The sequence below is a fragment of the Nyctereutes procyonoides genome, unplaced genomic scaffold (genome assembly GCF_905146905.1).
Source record: "Nyctereutes procyonoides isolate TBG_1078 unplaced genomic scaffold, NYPRO_anot_genome, whole genome shotgun sequence".
NCBI lineage: Eukaryota > Metazoa > Chordata > Mammalia > Carnivora > Canidae > Nyctereutes > Nyctereutes procyonoides.
The window spans coordinates 12,799,917-12,820,445 of NW_026575044.1; the positions used below are offsets into that span (position 1 = coordinate 12,799,917).

General features: G+C 39.4%; 1 protein-coding gene across 2 annotated transcripts in view; it reads left to right on the plus strand.

Moving 5' to 3' along the window:
* WDR26 (WD repeat domain 26) overlaps positions 1-20,529 on the plus strand; it is a 37,811-nt gene that overhangs the window by 1,833 nt on the left and 15,449 nt on the right. Inside the window, exons 2-7 of one of the 2 annotated variants that reach the window (XM_055323888.1) lie at positions 505-604; positions 705-809; positions 6,240-6,376; positions 9,803-9,900; positions 11,096-11,252; positions 17,305-17,443. In XM_055323888.1, the coding sequence (XP_055179863.1) occupies positions 505-604; positions 705-809; positions 6,240-6,376; positions 9,803-9,900; positions 11,096-11,252; positions 17,305-17,443 (736 nt within the window). The remainder of the gene's footprint in view (positions 1-504; positions 605-704; positions 810-6,239; positions 6,377-9,802; positions 9,901-11,095; positions 11,253-17,304; positions 17,444-20,529) is intronic. The other variant, XM_055323887.1, reaches the window with a different exon arrangement.

A 20,529-nucleotide genomic window follows, 5' to 3' on the forward strand; every position in this document is an offset into this window, starting at 1 on the left:
GGTTGACCTAGTAGAATTTCTGAACAAACATAACTGCCTGGATGTAAGGCCCTTCCCTAACCCAGGTCCTCTCTATCACCTTGTCTGGAGCTAACAATTTCTGTCTTTTGAGACTTTGTAACATCAGTATGCAGATCCTGGTTTTTATTTATTTAAGCACTTGGTTACAATATGTTTTTGGAGATTTTATACTTCACTAAACTTCTGAGGCATTACATGGTAAAAATTGGAAGAACTTTTGATTCTGGTTTCAAGACTTTGACTTGACTAGATAAAACTACATAAAGGTGGCCGTTTAAAAATGCAAGTTTGTGGAGCCAAGCACAGTAAAAAACAAAACAAAACAAAACAGAAAAAAAAAAAAAAAACCTATGGATTTCTTTTTTCTCCATCATGAGGTTAGATTGAAAACTTTTGCAACTGTTTTTTATGGACATTAGTTTATTTAGAAGAGTAAATCCTACAAGTTGGCCAGGTCTTTTTTACACTGTATCTCTCCTGCAGCCAGACTGTTGATCTCCTCATGCAAGAGTCAGGATGTCGTTTAGAACATCCTTCTGCTACCAAATTCCGAAATCATGTCATGGAAGGAGACTGGGATAAGGTAAAGTAGGGCATATAGAGCTGTGTGACTGCTGCTAAAATTATATATTTGAATGTGCATGTTGTGACACTTCTGTTTTTCTTTATGCCAATTTTTGCAGGCAGAAAATGACCTGAATGAACTAAAGCCTTTAGTGCATTCTCCTCATGCTATTGTGGTAAGAGGCGCACTTGAAATCTCTCAAACGTTGTTGGGAATAATTGTGGTAAATACACTTTTGTTCTTAGTTTCACATTCATGCTTATTTTAGTAGGTTATTGATAGTTTTAGGCTTCTGCCTCTTATAAAAGATAAGACCTAAAAGTAGTTAAATTTCATAATTAAGTTTTATAAACTAGGATGAGTGTTGACTTTTTAAACTTTTGAGTTCTGTGTTTTTAAAATCATGTTTAGTAAATATGTCGTTTGAACCTACTTTATAATTAAGCTTCTAGAAATTAATTGAAACATTTTCATGCTTTCAGTGTGTTAATAGCAGTTTTATATTTATGGAATCAAAGATAAATTATACTTTCACTTTATTTATACTGAATGTGCTGGCAGAGGAAACATATTTGGATGTGTGTGTATCCTATAGCCTGAAATAGCTGATACGTTAGTTGTCTTGTTTTGGGTTTTTTGTTTTGTTTTGTTTTGTTTTTTTAATCTTCGGAAATGGCAGTTGATTCAAAGCAGCTCCTTTGGTGTGCTCACCATTTTCCACTCTTGCATTCCAGTTGTGTGCAGGGACAGTGTCAAAGTGTGTCTAATGTGCATCACTCTGGTGGAGGGTGTGTGTGCAGATTGGACCTTTGGGCTCTGTTACAGCCCTTATTTCCCCCACAAGATCAGTTCAGTAGGCTAACCTGTTCACTTCTCTCATCAGTCTCAACGAATCCTTTACAGTGAGTGATAGGCTTTATTTCTTCTGTAGATGTCAGTGACGGAGAGGAGGGGGATCAGTTTTTCTAAGTGCTTGTGATTGGAAACCCTGAAGAATCAGCTGCTGGCTACTGGCCTTTTAACTTCTAGCTGATTCATTTGTTGTCAAAAGCAGTTTCCTGTCTGGTGGGGGAGGGAAAGAAGGCCAATAGGAAGTCAAGTAGGGAAACCAGCTGTTTGTTAAATATTAGTAAATGACTACTGTTGCCTTTTTATATTTTTACTTTTTATTTTTGTTTATTTATTTATTTATTTGTTTTTGTAATTGGGTCAAACATTAATCTTGCTGCCTTTGTCTATAAACCTACCACAGCCTCTTGTTTCTTTTTTTGGGGGATCGGCGGGGAGGAGGAGAATCTTAAATACAGAAGTTTTCAAATTCGTGATATGATTTTATATAATGATATATAATCCTAGAGAATGGACTTCAGGCAAGTTGAAGGTGCAAACAAGAGTGAACAAATACAGATTAAATTGATGATGTAGGATATATAGTTTTGCTTTCAGTAAATATTTAAAAACTAAATTTTTTACTTACTGTGGAATCATTATTTTAATGATAAATTAACTCATAGAATGATTAATTCCATGCTAAATATTAAAAATGAAAACACAGAAGCTAAAATAAACAAAATACTTACTTTTAAAAGGTTATAAATTTTCCAATAATGAAATTTTTTCCCAATCAATGTGTTTGGGGTTTAAAAGAAAAAACTCAAGTGTATTTTAATTGAGCCGTTTCTCATAAATTATTAGCTCTGACACAACGGAAGATGGCCCTAAAATAAAGACAAAAAATAAGTGTGTGAGTTTTGGGAGAATTGTTTTTGCCTTTTTTAAAGCTTCACTTCAAATTGTATTTGTAATTGAGTAGTAAAAATTTAAATAGATCACCTCCTATTTTTTCTTACTTGTTTGTAGATATGTGGGGCTTCTGTGTTGGATTTAAGATTATGACTGTCTCACTTGAAAGCTTCATTAGAAGCAACGTGTAAACTCAAGAGAGGGAGTTGTAGATAATGAGGAAGAGGCCTTTCTTTTTATAGCCTCTTAAGTCTATAGAATATTAGAGCATCTAGTAAAAGATGAAGGTTAAGTCATTGGCTGAGCCTCACACCATCAAACTGTTTAGGTATTTGTACAAAGAAAGGGGCTCCAGGTTTATGATTCAGTTTAGCATTTTTGTTCACCCTTCTAGTTTGTGTTCAGATTTACTCCTCTCCCACTGCATCTCCAGAAGAGAACCCAATCCAAGCATAGTTATAATAATACCATAGAAGACAACTATTTGGGACTTTTTCAAACATAATTATTTTAATTGTATGCCCAGACACATTTGATGACTTAATCGAGACTAAAATTATTATTTTACTTTTTAAGCCTGTATATTTTTATTGACCCAATCCACACTCTGTTCTCTCCACCTACCCTCCATATTTTTTAACGGTTTCCAGTCAAATGATATCAGCAATAACAGAATTTGCTCTGGATTTTCTGGAGAATGAGCTCCTCAATCAACACTTTTCAGTTTTGGTTCAGATGTGCTTTGCCACATCTGAGGAGTTCGGGTAGGTAGGAGAAGCCAGTAACATGGGAAACCCCTCTCTGTCTAAAATTTTTATTTATTTTTTTAGTATAATAGAAATGTGTTTAAGAAAAGTGTTCAAATGCTAATTTCATGAACAGAAATTAATTCCTGTTTTTTAAAGTTAAATAGAGCTTTGAAAGCCATGATTTAAATAGAATTCATTTCCCCTTTCCTCTGAGTCATGGTTTAATTGATACAACTTGGTTATAACCTTATTCCAGAGTTAGTCAGAACCACTCCTGAGTTAGCTAGAGGCCACCCTGAATAACCAGACTGCACGGCTTCTGACTTTTCCTTCACATGGAATTCAGTACGGTTAGGTGGGAGGAGGAGAGAGAGGATCCAGCATCCCAGTACTGGGTAGGATGGTGGGGGCATGGGGCAACAGCAGGATCTACTCTGTAGAGCTGTCTCACAGTCCTACTGGACAGTAAGAGACAGACACACACCCTGTGCCTGGAGACGCTAGGAAATTACCAGAGACCAGAAGTAATCTGTCACAGAGGTCTCCTTAGGAGCTGGGAGGAGATCTAAAGGGCAGTTTGTTTTCTCAGCCTCTTTTCTTTTTTTTTTTTAATTCATTTAAGAAGTTTGTGATCTTTAAAAAAAAAAGTTCGTAAAGCTCTGTCCCACCCTCAGCAAATTTGCTTGATTTTTTTTAAAAAACTTTTTCAGTAAATAATTGACATCATTTGTGAAAGATGTTTATTTTCTTGAAATTGTGTTTACATTTTCATGCTTTAAATTTTGGAAACTAAAATGCAGTTTTACTCTCCATCCTTATCATATGTGTCAAATACAAATTGAACTGATTTTTAGAAAAATAAACATCTCTTTCAACCAGATCTCTAGCTGTGCTTAGCCAGTAGCCTGTCAGTTGCCATGCATACTACGAGGATTCGATATCCGTTTGAGGATATTCTTTGTTTTAATCTGGATAAAATGACTCATAGAAAAATGTCTGTGCCCTACCTTTATAGCATGCCATGTATATCCAGAATTATGTGTTTGTGTGGGCTTCTCTCACAGTTTTCCCTCTGCTGTCCTCTCTGGCCCCACCCCTGCCCCATAGAAAGACAGTAGCACGTTCTATCAGGATCTTGGTGGGAAAATAAGGGGGAAATAGCGCTTGGGGCACTGTCCCTACACACATTGGAATGGGGGATGTGCCTAGGACCTCACAGTTGACACCCCAGAAAATAAAAAGTAATTTTCTCCAAATTTCCAATTGCCAAGAAAAGTTAGTAGAGAAATCAAGTACAGATACTGGCCAGTTCCACATGGCATTAATTTAAATGAAAAAAATTGTTCAACTAAATGTGATTCTCAAGTTTGAATCAGAAACATTATGTGAAACGAAACTGTGGCAGTATCAGCAAATGGAAATATATAAACTCTACGTTTCATAAAGAGTGGAAGTCTTTTTCAGAAAATAAAATGGTGAGAATATAACCTCAAATATAAAATCCTTTGATTTTTATATTATTTAGTCTTTCGGTTTTTGTCACTTAATGGACATGGAGAGTGTTTTTTTATTTAACATAATAAAGGTTGACTTTGGGCTCCATGTGCAAGAACACACTTTCCAGGGCTTATTGGTAACTGATCTGTTTCTGAAGCATTCACTAGTCACTCTAACTGGATGTGTAAAATTTGGTAGGTGTAGTTTTTCTAGAGTTAACGGGAGCTTATCTTAGAGTTTGAAATTTTTCCTGTTGTTCTTTAGTTACAGATTTAAGTTTAGATAATCACCACACATAGGCAATGCATCTTATAAAAGATGTGTTTAAATGTAGACCTAACTTCTATGACAGGGTTTGGTTTTTTTTTACTTTCTCTAGAAACCATTTTTTAGAGGATTGTAGGTATACCATTCTTCTGATACTCCCTAATGGACAGTCTTGTAGAGAAGTTCATGGTATTCTTAATTTTGTAAAGAAATGATCATTTCTGCACCCTTTTTGGACAGTGATATATACATAATGTGTTCAAAGTAAGCCTCTTACTGAGGAAGAAAAAGCTGTCATTTGGTTTTTTTTAAGTAGGTTTAACATCTTTACCACTGTATTCCTTGGGGTCTCTAAATATGACTGGCATTTTCTGTCTACGGACTTTTGCACCTGCAGCAATCGGCTTGCTCCAGAGCCGCAGGTAGCAGTATGATGAGAGTCCCTCCAAGGAGTGGTCTTCTATTGTGGAAAAACTCTCAGCCTGATACTCCTAAGCATCTCTCTCCTCTAGCAGAAAAGTTGCAAAGATTATGACTATTGATGCTCTCCAGTTAAAAGTACAGTGATAGAGTAAAGGGACATTATAAAGTATTAAAGCCAAACATATTTCAGAGAAAAACTAAATGTGAATGTGCTTCCCAGTGAGCTGGAAATGCTCTCTCCTTTTTGGGAGAAAAGAGCTGATCCTAACTGTGTGCCCCATAGTTAAACGCACCAGTGATCAGGCTGTTTCCAGCACACACACACACAGAGATTGCCTCCTTTTGCAGATTTCTCGGTTCAGCCTTCTGTGATAAACATCCTAGCGAGAGCAGGTCCATCAGGCTCCCTCGAGCCTACTCTGCACCTGGACCTCCAGTCCTTCTGCTGGACAGCTCTTCTTATTCCCTATGAGCCAGGCCTGACACTTCCGCTCTAGTGTGCTTTCCCATCTACTTGTCCTGGCACGTTGTCATTTTTAAATAATTTTTCCATTAACTGGTTTTTCTGCCATCTCTTCAAAACTTGTTATATAAAACCTCGTAATGCCTTGTTATAAAAGTCACACTTTAAAAACAAATTTCGGTCTGAGTTTTCACACAATAAATAAAATTCTAGGTGAACGTTTTAAGGGCAGAGTTCATTTTTTCCTCTGTTGATGCCTTGGTCACCAATAGTCTTACCTAATTTGAGATGATTCATCAAAGCAGAGTTTTATTAAGATGTGGAATTGAGCAGAGTCACGTTTAATCTGTGACTCTATTAAACCAAAATATCTTGAGTCCTCTTAAAGCTTTGTAAGAAGTTATTTTCCAAGGGTGTAGTAGAATGGTTTCTACTGTTCTGTTTAGGCACAAACATTTTCTGAAACTTCCATCAACTTCTTTCCCCTGACTGCTGCTTTCTGTCATGTCAGAGGATGAAGTTTTTGCTGCTGCAGCAGAAGTACCTAGAATACCTGGAGGATGGCAAGGTCCTGGAGGCGCTTCAGGTTCTGCGCTGCGAGTTGACACCCCTGAAGTACAATACAGAGCGCATTCACGTTCTCAGTGGGTAAGGACGCTCAGCTCTTAACTCCAGGGTGGCTGAGGGGCTGTCATTTTTATCAAGAGTGCCTGTTCCTCCAAGATGAAAACATTGCTAAATCCTTGGATGCTGTTTGTTTGGATACAATCATTGAAACATGTTCGAGCTACTTGTGTCCTCCTCGGAAGCGTCCCATAGGAGACTAGAGAGATACTTAAGTGGGTGAAAGAAAGAAGAAATACATACCGCCATGTCATAGTCTTGTAAAAACCCTGTGGGGTAATCCTCTGTGCAGACAGTAAGCAGTGATGCTTCCAGTGTACCTTGTCAGACGTTCTCCATAATGCATGCTTGTCCCGCCCCAGATCCTTGCCATGTGTTTCCTGTACACAGTGTCCCTCAATCCTCATGTCCAGGGGCTGAGGCCTTGGATCTGCACCTCCCTTCTGTTCTGTGTCCACACACCCCACCAGGTCACCTCGTTCTGTGCTGCACTCTCACATGCCGTGTCTATGCTGGAGGCTGTCCCCCCATTTCCCAGTGTGATGGGTCTCCTAGCCTCCTTGACAGTCTCCATTTGAGTGTCTCAGAGATGTGTGTCACAGTGAGGTTCTCCAATTCAGTTGTCTTCTCCCACCGGTCCCCACCACCTGCTCCTCCCAGTTTTCCCATCTCAGACAAACATCAAACCTTATCCTTGCGTTTTTTTAAATATTTTAACTCTGACCTGTATTGGCCCAACTCTAAAACATAAATAGGTTTGTCCATTTCTCTCCATCTCCACAACTCACAACCTCTCTGCTAGTTTATCCATAAACATCTCTCCCAGAATATGCGAGTGGCCTCCTCATGAGTCCCATTGAGTTCATTTTCACTCCCTTAATGACACAGATTTCACACAGCAGCCAGATAAATACGTAAGTAAAACCACACACTCAGCCACTTCTCTCCCTTTCTTAAAACTTCCCACTGGCTTTCTAGCACCATTAAGTTCTAGAATCTCTGCTCATGCCTGCGGACACCCTGAGCCTTGCCCACCATCTTTTTCTTTCTTCTTTACTCTAACAACATTAATGTTTTTGCTGTTCCTTAACTGGCCAAGCCGCTCACTGCCTCTACCCCTGCCTCTATCGTAAATGTTCTTCCCCTAATCTTCCCATAGCTGGCTCCTAGGTGCTCTGGTCCCCGCCCAGATGTCCTCCTAAAACCATCCACCAGGCGTTCTCTGTCACATCATTGTTTTTAATTTTTTCCTTCATAGCATTTTTTATTATATGGTAGATATGGCCCCCGGCCTCTAGAACAACATTAACACATTATGAGTTTTCAGATACAAAATAATGGACAAAAACGATAGACCCAAAGAGGTGTAGAGTTCGTTTTAGGGTTTTCGAGAAAAAGGAACAGAACCTTGGAGAAGTGAAGTAACCAGTCCACGATAGAACTAATAAAGTGGAGAGCCGGGATTGCAAGCCTGGTTTGACTCAGCAGAGTCCTTGGTCCTCACTGACTGCATCTGCATCAATGCAGTGTGCTGGGTACTTTGCTGGGTCATACTTGACAGCTGGCCTTGTTCTGTTTAACTCTCTGATAAGGGGTCTGATTTCTGTGTCACTCAAAGACCATTCACATGATGAATTTTGTCTTGCTCTGGTAACAGAACATATAACTGAATCACATAGTTTTTATTCTAAAGTGAATTTCACCCGCTGTGCCCTTTGACCGTTTCCTATAAGGGAATGGCCCAGAGACAGCCAGATGCAGAGTTCTCATGAGGACCCAGGCTTTCTTCCTACTGGCCCAGCGTACTTTCAGTTACACCACACAGTTTCCCATAAACAGACTTTCATTTGAAACCTTAAGGTATAATGTGTATTTTCAAAAGGGACAGCAGAATCAATCATTAAGTCTTTTTTGCAGAATTTTAAAAGTGAGCAATTTTTCCATAAAATTATGGATAATAGGGCAGCCCCAGTGGCGCAGCGGTTTAGCGCTGCCTGTAGCCCAGGGCATGATCCTGGAGACCCGGGATCGAGTCCCACATCGGGCTCCCTGCATGGAGCCTGCTTCTCCCTCTGCCTGTGTCTCTGCCTCTCTCTCTAGCTGTGTCTCTATGAATAAATAAATTAAAAAAAAAACTTAAAAAAAATTATGGATAATAAATTTTATTTTAGAAACCGATAATTCTGCAATAGGGTATTTTGAGGCCAGTTATTCTTGCTATTAAAACGAAGTTCTCCTCGGTTAAGACATCATATACTAAATAGCAAGAGAGCAGGTGGTTCTACTCTTGGGTAAGAGGCAAGGAACTTACTCAGTGCTGAATATGGTTTGCTTCATGCAGCCAAGAAAAATAGGAGGTGATGCTCACATCAGCTCTTATCACTTATTAAGCTCTACATGTATATCAGCTAATGGACCAAGTCTTCACATACCCATCTTCGTTAATCCTCACTTCCCTATTTAATACCCTTTTTACAAGTTAGAAGAATGGATCCGAGAACAGAGTATCAGACAGAGTAGCAGGAGAGTTACTTGCCAGGTCTCATCTCCATGTCTGAATCATGCTTTCACTTCTTTTACTTTTAAAGCCCCAATTCTTCTGAGAAGAACGAGGTCAGGGTCACACTTCCAGCAGGGGGCCCTCATGTATTCTCCAGAATCCATGACTTTAGCATTTATGCCTCCTTTGGCACATATAGTGAGTAATGAAACAGTTCCCTAAGTCTCCACTTTGGGATCTCAATACCTTTCACAGGATGACCCAAGGATGATTATCCAATTATACCATTTCTTGAGTGACGTTTATGATAAACTCTTGAAGGTATGTTGTTTTTGTTTAATTAACTTAGTGTAAATATCTTTGAGGGTTTTTTAAAATTTATTTGGAGTTTTGGGGGGAGTTTTATTTTACTACTGAGAAGCAGTTCAGTTAGCATAGTAATTAAGAGCAAGGTTTGCAGTTAAAAATGCCTGAGTTCATATCCCCCATTTTTTTGCCTTGTAACCCTCAGCCAGTTACTGAGGCTTTCTGTGCCTTGGGGTTCTTCATTTGTGAAAATAAAGTGCCAGTGCTTGCTTCATACAGGATTGTGACCTGTGTTCAATAAAGTCATACATGTGGAGCGCTTAGGACCTAGACTGGCAAGCAGTAAGAGCTACAGTATATAACTACGTCTGATAACAAGCGTGGGAATATATTCTACTAACAGATAAGAAGGTGTCATGACAGTAACATTATATATCTTGCTATTACTGTTGTATTACATATTAGTAATTATATCCAGGTGCCAGGTGTATTAATGGATTGGGTCCATTGTAGAAATTTCTCGATATATTTCTTAGTAAGAACTTGATATATATTTTTTAGTAAAAATATGATCGGTATTTTTCAGTTAATGTTTAATCCAAGGAAAGGGTTTGATATTTGTTGCTTTCTCTGTTCTGTTTTAGGTATCTGATGTGTAGCCATGCAGAAGACCTACGTGCAAAAGCAGAATGGGAAGGCAAAGGAACAGCTTCCCGATCCAAACTGCTGGACAAACTGCAGAGTAAGAGTCTTACTTTCTGGTGTTTCTGTGTTTTTTTTTTTTCTTTTTTTTTTTCTGTGTTTTTTCTTAATTAGAAATAGATAACTATGAATTGATCAGGAAATCTTGTGTCTAGACATACCCTCAGCGAGGAGGGAGTAGTTATATAGGAAAGAAGGGAAAAGCCATTAAGAAGCCCTTTCAACCAAAGGTTTCCAAACCCTGCCATTGAGCCTGAGAAGCAGCTAGCCTCCCCTGGAGTCGGGGCAGAAAGCACAGGTACCAAAGCAGTTCTCCCTTCATTTGTGTTATGCCATGATGTTCCTGTTAAGGTTTTGTTTGGGGGAGAAATGCTGCGATTTCAGGGAAAAAAAATATATAAACCAGAAACATAAACTAAGAGTGTTTCAATATTTGTTGATTTCAACAGGAAAGCCCAGGTTTAAGTAAATTTTTTTTTAACCAGATTTAAGTAAATTGTCCTCCCCCCCCCCCATATGTTATATGTATTATCCAAATTAGAGTAGGGGTTTTATTTTTGCCACATTTTTATAGAAAAGATCTTTCTTCCTTCTCAGATTAAATCATGTTCTCCCATGTTTCCATATTGAGGTATGAGAGTAGAGATCCTGAAAAGTCAGAAAATTGTGTGGTTGGGGAGGTTTGAGGCACGGAAGAATTAGAATAGATTGATTTCAGGATCAAAACACCATCATGCCCTGAATTTTCACGGGATCCTTGGCATTAGAAGCAAGTTGATGGGAGCTGGAACCTGTTTCAACATGTTGGCTTGCCCTTTGTGAAGTGGAGGTCTGTTACGTTTTTAGTGATGCTCAGTCTCCCACTGGGACACAGTCATCCTCAGATTTTCTCTTCATTGACTTTTTGGGAGATTTTGTTAGTAGTGGGGGTTTTTGGATTTTTTAAATTTTTTTATTTATTTTTTATTTTTTTGCTTTGTGTTTTTGTTTTTGGAAATTCACATACAAACTGGAGCCCTTGTATCTGCTCCATTTTGTGGCCACATAGCTGTAGCTGCTGACAAATACTCCTAAGGCTCATACTGTGTCTCCTTGCCTGCCACTGCTCTGAGAGATGTAATACTTGAGGGCAAGGGCAGCAAAAGTGGAGCAGGTGTCTTAAATGAAAGTTTGCACTGTCTTGGTCTTCTAATTTTTATTTTTATCTCTCTTCTTAAAAATGTCTTCTCTTAAAGCATATTTACCACCATCAGTGATGCTTCCTCCACGGCGTTTACAGACTCTCCTGCGGCAGGCGGTGGAGCTACAAAGGGACCGGTGCCTATATCACAATACCAAACTTGACAATAATCTAGATTCTGTGTCTCTGCTTATAGATCATGTTTGTAGTAGGTAAGAGAAGAACTCCTTACAGATTTAACAAACTCAGTATGAACTTTGTTAAAATGTTTTCTTTTTTGGAGCTTTATCCTATCAATGTGAAACCATTTGTGCCTGATTCAGCATTGCAAGCAGAGCAGTTGGGACGTGTTTGTGGGATGACCTGCATCTTAAGAGGGGAAACTGGAAAACCCAGTTTTCCTCTTCTTGTCTTCATGTTGTTGGTTGGTCATTTTCTCTCTCCGGCCATCATTGTAAGGGCTTGTGAATGGTTTTGGGTAGGGAAGCCAGTGACCTGAGTGTCTGCTGTCCTTGGGTGCCAGAAGTCACTGAGTGACTCTCTCTGTGCGTTATGGCTATTTTAACAGTCACCTCAATTATTTTCTGCTCATAAAAATCATGGAAATACTTTGTTCATAATGGAAGTTCCGCTTTTTAGTAGAACCTGGCCTCTAAACTAAAAATGGTTAGAGTAACAGACAGTAACTTTCTGATTTGGGTTTTATTATACCTGTCCACGTCCATAATTCAATCCCACTTTAGATATTAGAAGTATTCTGAGTGAAAATGTCCCTACCATTTTAATCTCTAAAATTGGGATCCCTGGGTGGTGCAGCGGTTTGGCGCCTGCCTTTGGCCCAGGGCGCGATCCTGGAGACCCGGGATCGAATCCCACGTCAGGCTCCCGGTGCATGGAGCCTGCTTCTCCCTCTGCCTGTGTCTCTGCCTCTCTCTCTCTCTCTCTGTGTGTGACTATCATAAATAAATTAAAAATAATAATAATAATAATCTCTAAAATTAAAGCAGGGCTTTAATTTTTAAGTTACTGAAAAATAAATTCTGCAGTCTTTCAAACTCCCAGAGGGAGATGCTCTGGGTCTGGTGAACCATACCTGAACCCACTGTAGTACATGTGCCCACTTTGTTTAGCAAAGATCATGGACTCAAGGCTGAAAGTGGCCGGGGTAGGTGGGACCAGAGTGTAGACCGCGTGCAGGCTTTGGGAACAGCTATAGGTATTTTGTGCTGTGCAGTGTGAGTGGGGTTGATGTGGAAGGGGCGCATGTAAACCATGTCACATGTGGTTGAGTTCGTGCCTCCCCCTCCCCACATGCACTGAGAAGCTGAAGATGATTGAGCTGTTGGCTTTAAGTGACTTGGTGTCATTCATCTTCACATACTGGTTAATTACATGGTGTGTGTTGTAAATGTCCTAAAAGAAACTGATTAGAGATCCTTTTCCTTTGATATTCTTGCTTGTGAGAATTTTTAATCTTTTCATTTGAGTTGACATAAGAGATAATAGGTTAAAAGGGTATATGGTTTCATCCTTCGCAGCTCCTTTAGAGAACTTGAGACCAGTGTTAAAATTAAGACAGTTGTGAACCCAAACCATTTTTTGGTTCATGGATTTGTTGCTGGTGAAATGGATTGAAAAGTATTTATGGTAGGTTTGGTGGTTCAGGAGGTGTCAGTAGAAACAAATCTATGAGAATGTGACCTACGTGTTGCCTAAGTGCCTCGATTTCTGTAACAGTACCTGTGAAAGGAAATGATGGGAAATGTTTAGTCTGACTTTTTTTTTTTTTTAAATGATTTCTACGTATTTGAGAGGGAGCAGCAGACCCCTGCAGAGCAGGGAGCCCCACACGGGGCTTGATCTCAGGACCCCGGGATTATGACCTGAGCCAAAAGCAAAAGCTTCACTGCCTGAGCCCCCCTCCCCCCCCCCCCCAGGAGCTTCTGATCTGACTTTCTACCCTCAGAACAAGGATCAGCCTCCTGTAAAGCTATAGAGAAGGCACTCTTGAGTTTTTGCGTACGAACAAAAGTTCACACTTTTCAGAACTAACCACTGATGGGCAGGTCTTCCCCATAATCTCCTAAAAACAAAACAGAACTTTGACTCTGCTTCTGCTAGTCCCCACTACAGGCGCATGCATGCGCGCACACGCGCACAAACACACACCTGACAGTCTGCTACTTAAAGTAATGCCCTCCTGCACATTCACAATATCTGTGTCCTTCACTCTTCAGCTTTCTGCAGCCAGCACAACACCACAGCTGTTCCTGGTGTTGATAAGGAACGAGCTCTTTATTAAATCCAGGGACTACTCTGCAGCCTACAGTTAGATCTTTCTGAAGCCTTTGACTCCTTTGCCTTGAAACTGTTCCTTGACTTCTAAGACATTGCAGACTCTGTTTCTCTGTTGGCTGCACCTTAGGCTCCTCCTCTGTCCCCATCCCTTTAATAAACGTGTGTTCCAGAAGGTTTCTTTGTCTTCCCAAGGTTTCTTTGTCTTCCCACCCTCCTCTTCTAGGTTCTGATGGTGCCTGGGCCTGGGCTAGAGCCACAGCATTGATCTAAGCCTTAGACCTTCGCACAACTGTGCATGTTGCTCAAACACCTTAAACACAACATGTCAAAAGTAGAACTTCCCTCTCCTCTTACTCTCTGCAAGGTCTACTTTTCCTCTTTTGAGTCCCCGATCTCAGTGAGGGGCTGCCATCTCCCCAACCTACCCAAGTCAGACACCAAGGAGGAGTGTGTTGGGCACACAGTTGGTGTGTACCATCTTCCAGATATTGCTGAACTATGAAAAAACCTGGAGTTAACTTAATTCCTAGTATCCCCCTTCATTTAGGTCTTTAAAAGAAAAGTTAGTATTTTTTATTATCTGCTTTACTCCCTTACAGAAATTAGATGAGCATTTGAAACTAGGAAACTCTATTTTTGTCAATTAATTCTTAGCGTTGAGATCTAAATACCAGGTTTTCTCTTCTCTCTTTGGAGAAGAGAGAATTAATTATGAGTAAATGAACTTCAACTTTTAAAAATTCTAATCAGCACTGAACAGTTTTCATCAGATTATGTATTATTTGTATTTTTCACAGTATGTACAATATATATGGTTAAAGAAGGCTGTTTCTGTAGGTAAATTTTTAAGTTTTAATTTTTTAGTAAAGGATTATTATGAAATATTTACAGAAACTTAAAATATTAAGATTCAGTAATTAAAATACTACACTATTGAGTTTTATTTGGGAATATATGATATTTTAACACCATCTTAAATATTAAGTTAACTTGAAAGTAAAGTCATTAACTTTCACTTGTATACATCTAGAATTAGACTTTTAATAAACTGGAGGCTGTTAGTCTTTTTTAAAGATTTAAGTAATTATAAAAATGTCAGTTTAAATACCCCTTTAATCACTTTAATTTACAGTTGGTTGTCAGTAGACTGGATGACTTATTCCCTAAATTCTGACTTATGAATTGGTCCTTCCTTAAGGACATTTTACTACTCTGATTTTAGATATATCTTTTCATTTGTGATCAATTTTACCCATTTGAATTACTGTGTATTTTGGGCCTAAAATACTCCATGTTTCTCACTAGTAAATGATATCACTATCAATTACTACCCATGGGGGGGGGGGGACACTTGATACTGGAAGTACTTATTTGACTGGAATTTTATCCAACAGTGTCGTGGAAAATGCAGTTTAAAAAATGATATTTGAAAAAAAACAGGTCTTGGAGAGTCAACCATAGGTTTAAACCTGATTCAGTTACCAGTTTATGATATTTGTTAAGTTACTTGCTGTCTGCAAGCCTCATGAAGATAGAGATACTACTTGCCTTGCAAGGTAGTTTTGAGAATTAGCAGTACTATATATAAACATGTAGCACAGTTCCTTTTTTTTTTTTTTTTTTTTTTTTGTGGCACAGTTCTTGGCATCCAGTAAGTGCTTAATAATTATCAACTGGTATTGATTATGTTTAAGTTCAGATATAAAATAATAATATTAAAGCAATTTTTAGACGATCTGGAAGTTTAAAGCAGCCTCTAGATAGCCAAGTGCTAAGGTGGAGATTTCTTGTGTGCCTGATAAAGAATTTTAATTTAGTTTTAAATATATATTATTTATCAGGGTAATGAATTGATAAAATATATTTTTAAATTATAGATTGGTTGGGGAAAAATAGGGAAGACCATTTTTCAAGACAGACTTAAAAGTTTATCAAGTCACAGGGATGTACAGCATAGGTAATCTAGTCAATAATATTGTAATACACTTGTGTTGGTGAATGTTTTGTAGTGTGTGTATAATGGTAGAGTAATAGAACATCTGAAACTATTTTACTATCACATGTCAACTATCATTCAGTTAAAAAGAGAAATGTTTATGGGTCACCAGGGTGTCTCAGTCAATTGACTATCCAACTCTTGGTTTTGGCTCAGGTTATTATCTTGGGGTCGTGAGATCAAGCTCCATGTAGAGCTTCACACTCAGCACAGAATCTGCTTGAGATTCTCTCCCTCTCCCTCTGGCCTCCCTGCCCCACCAAGAAAGAAAAGTTTATTCACTAGTGTTTACATAACTTCTTTATAATCTTAGACTCTAGTGGCGTGCTGGACTGTCCAAAAGGTAATTACATGTGGCCACTTAAATTTAAACGTAAGGAAATTAAAATTACATTTAGAAATCAAGTTCCTCAGCTGTACTAGCCACATTTTCAAGTGTTGAGTAGCCATGTGTGTGTCCAAGACTTCTGGGTTGATAACAGTGCGTAACCTTCCTAAGTGGGCACAGAAAGCTCCAATGGAGGAGTTTTTTCTGCTGCTGTAGAAGTTGAAGAAGAATAGAATGTTTTTTTTTTTTTTGGTTGTTTTTTTTTTTTAAGGATTTTATTTATTCACTAGAACACACAGAGGGGAGAAAGAGAGAGAGGCAGAGACACAGGCAGAGGGAGAAGTAAGCTCGATCCCGTGTCTCCAGGATCTTGCCCTGGGCTGAAGGCGGCGCTAAACTGCCCAGCCACCGGGGCTGCCCTAGAATGTTTTTTTTTTTTTTTAAAGATTTTATTTATTCTTGATAGACATAGAGAGAGAGAGAGAAGCAGAGACACAGGCAGAGGGAGAAGCAGGCTCCATGCAGGGAGCCTGACGTGGGACTTGATCCCAGGACTCCAGGATCACGCCCTGGGCCGAAGGCAGGCGCTGAACCGCTGAGCCACCCAGGGATTCCCCCTAGAATGGTTTTAAAGTGAATTTACACGTAGTTCAAAAAGTGCTTCCTGGGAACAGTCTTGTGATCACTTTTCTCAAAATCGGAAGTCATCAATTCTTCACCCTTAATACATAGTAGTAACTGCCAGTGAGGAAGTGCCTGCCAGGTGTTCGGCTTCACGGTAATGCTCCTCCTCCATCACTTCAGTCTTGTGCGGCATCCCAGTATAGAGAATTCTGTAAGGCAAGTGCTGTGGTCTTTAGTTTATGGTTGGAAAACTTGGTTCCCAGTTTCTGGGAAACCACCTAGTACGTGGCTGAGCCAGCATTTGAACCAGTCTCTCAGATTCTGCTGACCTCATTCCTAAGGCTTTATCCTTAGCCACTCAGCCCCTACCCATGACTACACTTCTCTGCTCCCCCCAAAATAGAGATCACTTGTATCTGTTGTGCTCCAGAACATATAGATGTTTTTCCTCATCCTTAGAAGAACCTTGTTAGGTGTTTGTTAACCTCCTCCTAGATGAGGAAACTGGGGCTCAGGGGAGTGAAATGACTTCCAAAGACATGAAAGCTTGTGACCCAGACTTGTCTGACTGCATGCAGTGCCTCATCTCTGTTATGTTAGGTTGTTTTTATATAAATAAAAATGCACATTCCTTGTGATGCCTGCCAACTTATACCAACCTGAAACCCTGATTATTAAATTTTATTTGTATGAATTGACTTAATCAGACCAAAAAATTCTATGATAGGCACCTATTTTTATTCCTGTTTAATCTTGAGAAAGGGAGGGGAAGGAGAATAAATTGTACATTGAAGCAGACTTCAGATTACTTATTTCGCCTGAGATTGCCTTGACTGATGTTGTGGTAATCTTTTTCAGCATACCACTGTAAACATGATTTTTTAAGATCTACAAAGGCATTCATATCTTATTTTTAAAGTTTTTATATCCAATGAAGTTTTATCACTGGTTTCACCTTTTTCATTATTAAATTAGTCTATTTTCAAAGAATAATTATTTGTGGACTTTTTTGTTTTAGGAGGCAGTTCCCATGTTATACTCAGCAGATACTTACGGAGCATTGTAATGAAGTGTGGTTCTGTAAATTCTCCAATGATGGCACTAAACTAGCAACAGGATCGAAAGATACCACGGTTATCATATGGCAGGTTGACCCGGTATGTACTCCAGCATGTGTGTGTTTGTGTGTGTGTGTGTGTGTGTGTGTGGACTACAAAAAGGTAATTCATAATCTAATGGACTACCTATTTTTAAAGTGTACATATACAAATGTATTCTTTCCTAAGAGCACTTCTCTTGTCATTTTTGTCATGTCTTATCTCTTCCTGTGTTTTCTATATGGTATATGTAGATAAATGGTATATACAGAATGTGTGCTAGTGATTATGCTAATAATTTATGTACGTTCAATCTGCTGTAGTCCTCAGAATAACTCTGTGAGATGCTCACATCTCGTGTTTTCAGACCATGAAACTGAGGTAGATTCTAAATGCCCAGGCTCTCAGAGCTAGTAAGTGGCAGAATGAGACTCATATCCAGGAATAATTCTACTCCAGATGTACTATTCTTAATGCCCCTTGCCAGCCTGTATCTTTAATACTTGATTTACCATCCTTTTTTTTTTTTTTTTTTTTAAGATTTTATTTATTCATGAGAGGCAGACACACAGGCATAGGGAGAAGCAGGCTCTGTGCAGGGAGCCTGATGCGGGACTCAATCCCAGGACTCTAGGATCACACCCCAAGCCGAAGGCAGGCGCTAAACCGCTGAGCCACCCAGGGATCCCTTGATTTACCATTTTGTCACAAGTTAGGAAAGTCTCTTGTTCTTGTGTAATTTGTAGAAGGTCTGTTAAACACTGCCCCCTTTCATATGAAAAGTACTGTATTCTGGATTTAAAATTCTAGGTTATCTCTAAAATCAGATTTTTGTTTTTGTTTATAACAGGATGGCTTACAGATTTGTAGAAATAAGTATTTCCTTTTCTTTGTTACATTTTCTTTCGGCAACAGTGTGTAACTGTGTCTTTCATTTAGCACATATTTATTGAGTGCATGCTTATGCAAGGCCTTACCATGAACTTTTATGATAGTACTGTGTGGTTGTTCTGCGGTGGGTGCCTCAGGGGCCCAAAGAAGAAAGCCTCCTGGAACTGGGAAGGAAGACAAATAATTCCTAGCAGAAGGAGTAAACCATTATGAGGCAAAACCAATTACTTCTGGCCCTCATGGGACACGTGGGCAAGGAAAACATGACTGGCATTGGGGCAGTCTCGGGGAAGAGGTTACACTGCAGAGTAGGAGGTGAGATTAGCGGAGTTAGTAGCCACCAGTTGAGGATATTGTATGTTCTGCTAAGGAGTTTAGGCCTTTATGCCAGTACTACCCAGAATGCTTTTGTTGGAATAGGCATTATGTATAAAGGGTTTCTGTGGCCACTGTGGCCAGAATAGCTTGGGAAACACAGAGTTAATGCCCTCATTCCAGTCTGAGATGCCGTGGATTTTAGAGTTTAGTATGATAGTATTTGTGTCAAATACTGTGAAAAACTTGTAAGAAAATTGCTGATTCTTTTGAGAATGTGTTTTATGTATATGTTTTTGAATGGATAGAAAACAACGCATAGAGAAGGACCTTAAGATTTGAGGTGATGGAGACACCTGAGTGGCTCAGTCAGTTAAACATCTGACTCTTGATTTTGGCTCAGGTCATGACCTCAGGGTCACAAGATGGAGCCCTGCATTCAGTTCCACACTGGATGTGAAGCCTTTAAAAAAAAAAAAAAAATTTTTTTTTTTTTTTTTGAGGTGATGTGATTCTGATGGCTGGTGTCTTTTAACAGGTTTTCTTACATTTGCCCTCCAAAAAAAACATTTTACCAATTCCCTCACCCAAAATCTGAGCACCATTAAGTGGATTCCATGAATATGGTATTTCCACTTCATGTAAGAGACACTGTACTTGAGAAGATCGAGCATTCATATCCCCATTTATTTTCAACTTTATTTTTTTACAGGATTATATTGTGCTGAAATAATTTTTAGTTAAATACTTCTGAAATAGTTTGTCATGAGTTTAGAAGAGATTCTTTGTAAGGATCTGAAGCACGGCTGTGATTGAAAGTTTCTTACTGGAAGATCTTGAGCCCGTCCAAAAGCCTGGGTATCCTGTTAAGTTACTCCGGCTGCTTTGACCAGCAGTGTCACATTCTCACACAAATACCTGTACCAGTTAGCCTTCTCCCAGGGAGGAATCAGAAGCAGTAGCAGTGTTCACTAGTTTTTGTCAGACCATGGTGGTTTGGACTAGGTGATGGAATAAATGATAAACGTAGGTGAAGAAAGAAAGTACATTAAACACATCCATTTGTTAGTGACATTTCTGGCAAAAAAAAAAAAATTCCAGCGTAGTTTTATCAGAGGAGTTCCAGACCCATTTCTTTTTTTTGTTTTAAGATTTTATTTGAGACAGCATAAGCAGGGGGGAGGGGGCAGAGGGAGAAGCATGCTCCCCTCTTGAGTTCAGAGCCCTACATGGGACTCTGTCAACCCCAGGACCCCGGGATCATGACCTGAGTCAAAATCAGATGCCCAGCCAACTGAGCCACCCAGGAACCCCTCCAGATCCATTTCTCACTGCTTCCAGGTCTTAGCTGTTAACATGCTACTGGCTCGGTACTGGTCTTTGTTGGTCTTTGAACAAAGTCTCACACTTAACTCATTACTTTCTGCCACCTCCAGCCAAATCCCTACTTGCTATGTTTCCTGTCCATGTCCATTCATGCCCTATACAACAGAAACCTGACCGTTGTCTCTAAATATTTCTTGTCTCATTCTGTCCTATGTATTTTATGTCCCATGTACATTTTGATGAGCTCTTTCAGTCCAGGCTGTGTTCCATTTGGACCTCATTTCCTGTCTTAACTGTCACAGCTCTTGTGTCAGCTCCTTCTGGGTGTCCATGTCCCATGTCTGTTCATTCTGATTCATCTTCTACATAATCCTGTGGGTTCTTTTGCTTTATATTATGTCTTCACCAACTTAAACATCTTCAGCAACTCTCCCCTCACAGGGTACAATTTAATCCCTTAGCCTACAGCACAGGTGGTCTGCTTGACTGAGAGTTGAGCAGTCCCACTGCAGACTCTGCTGTGCTGTGAGCAGAGCCGACACTACATGTCAGTAGACCTCATCTCCTTCCTGCAGTCCAGGGGGAGAGAGGAACATGTAACCTTTCAGAGTTAG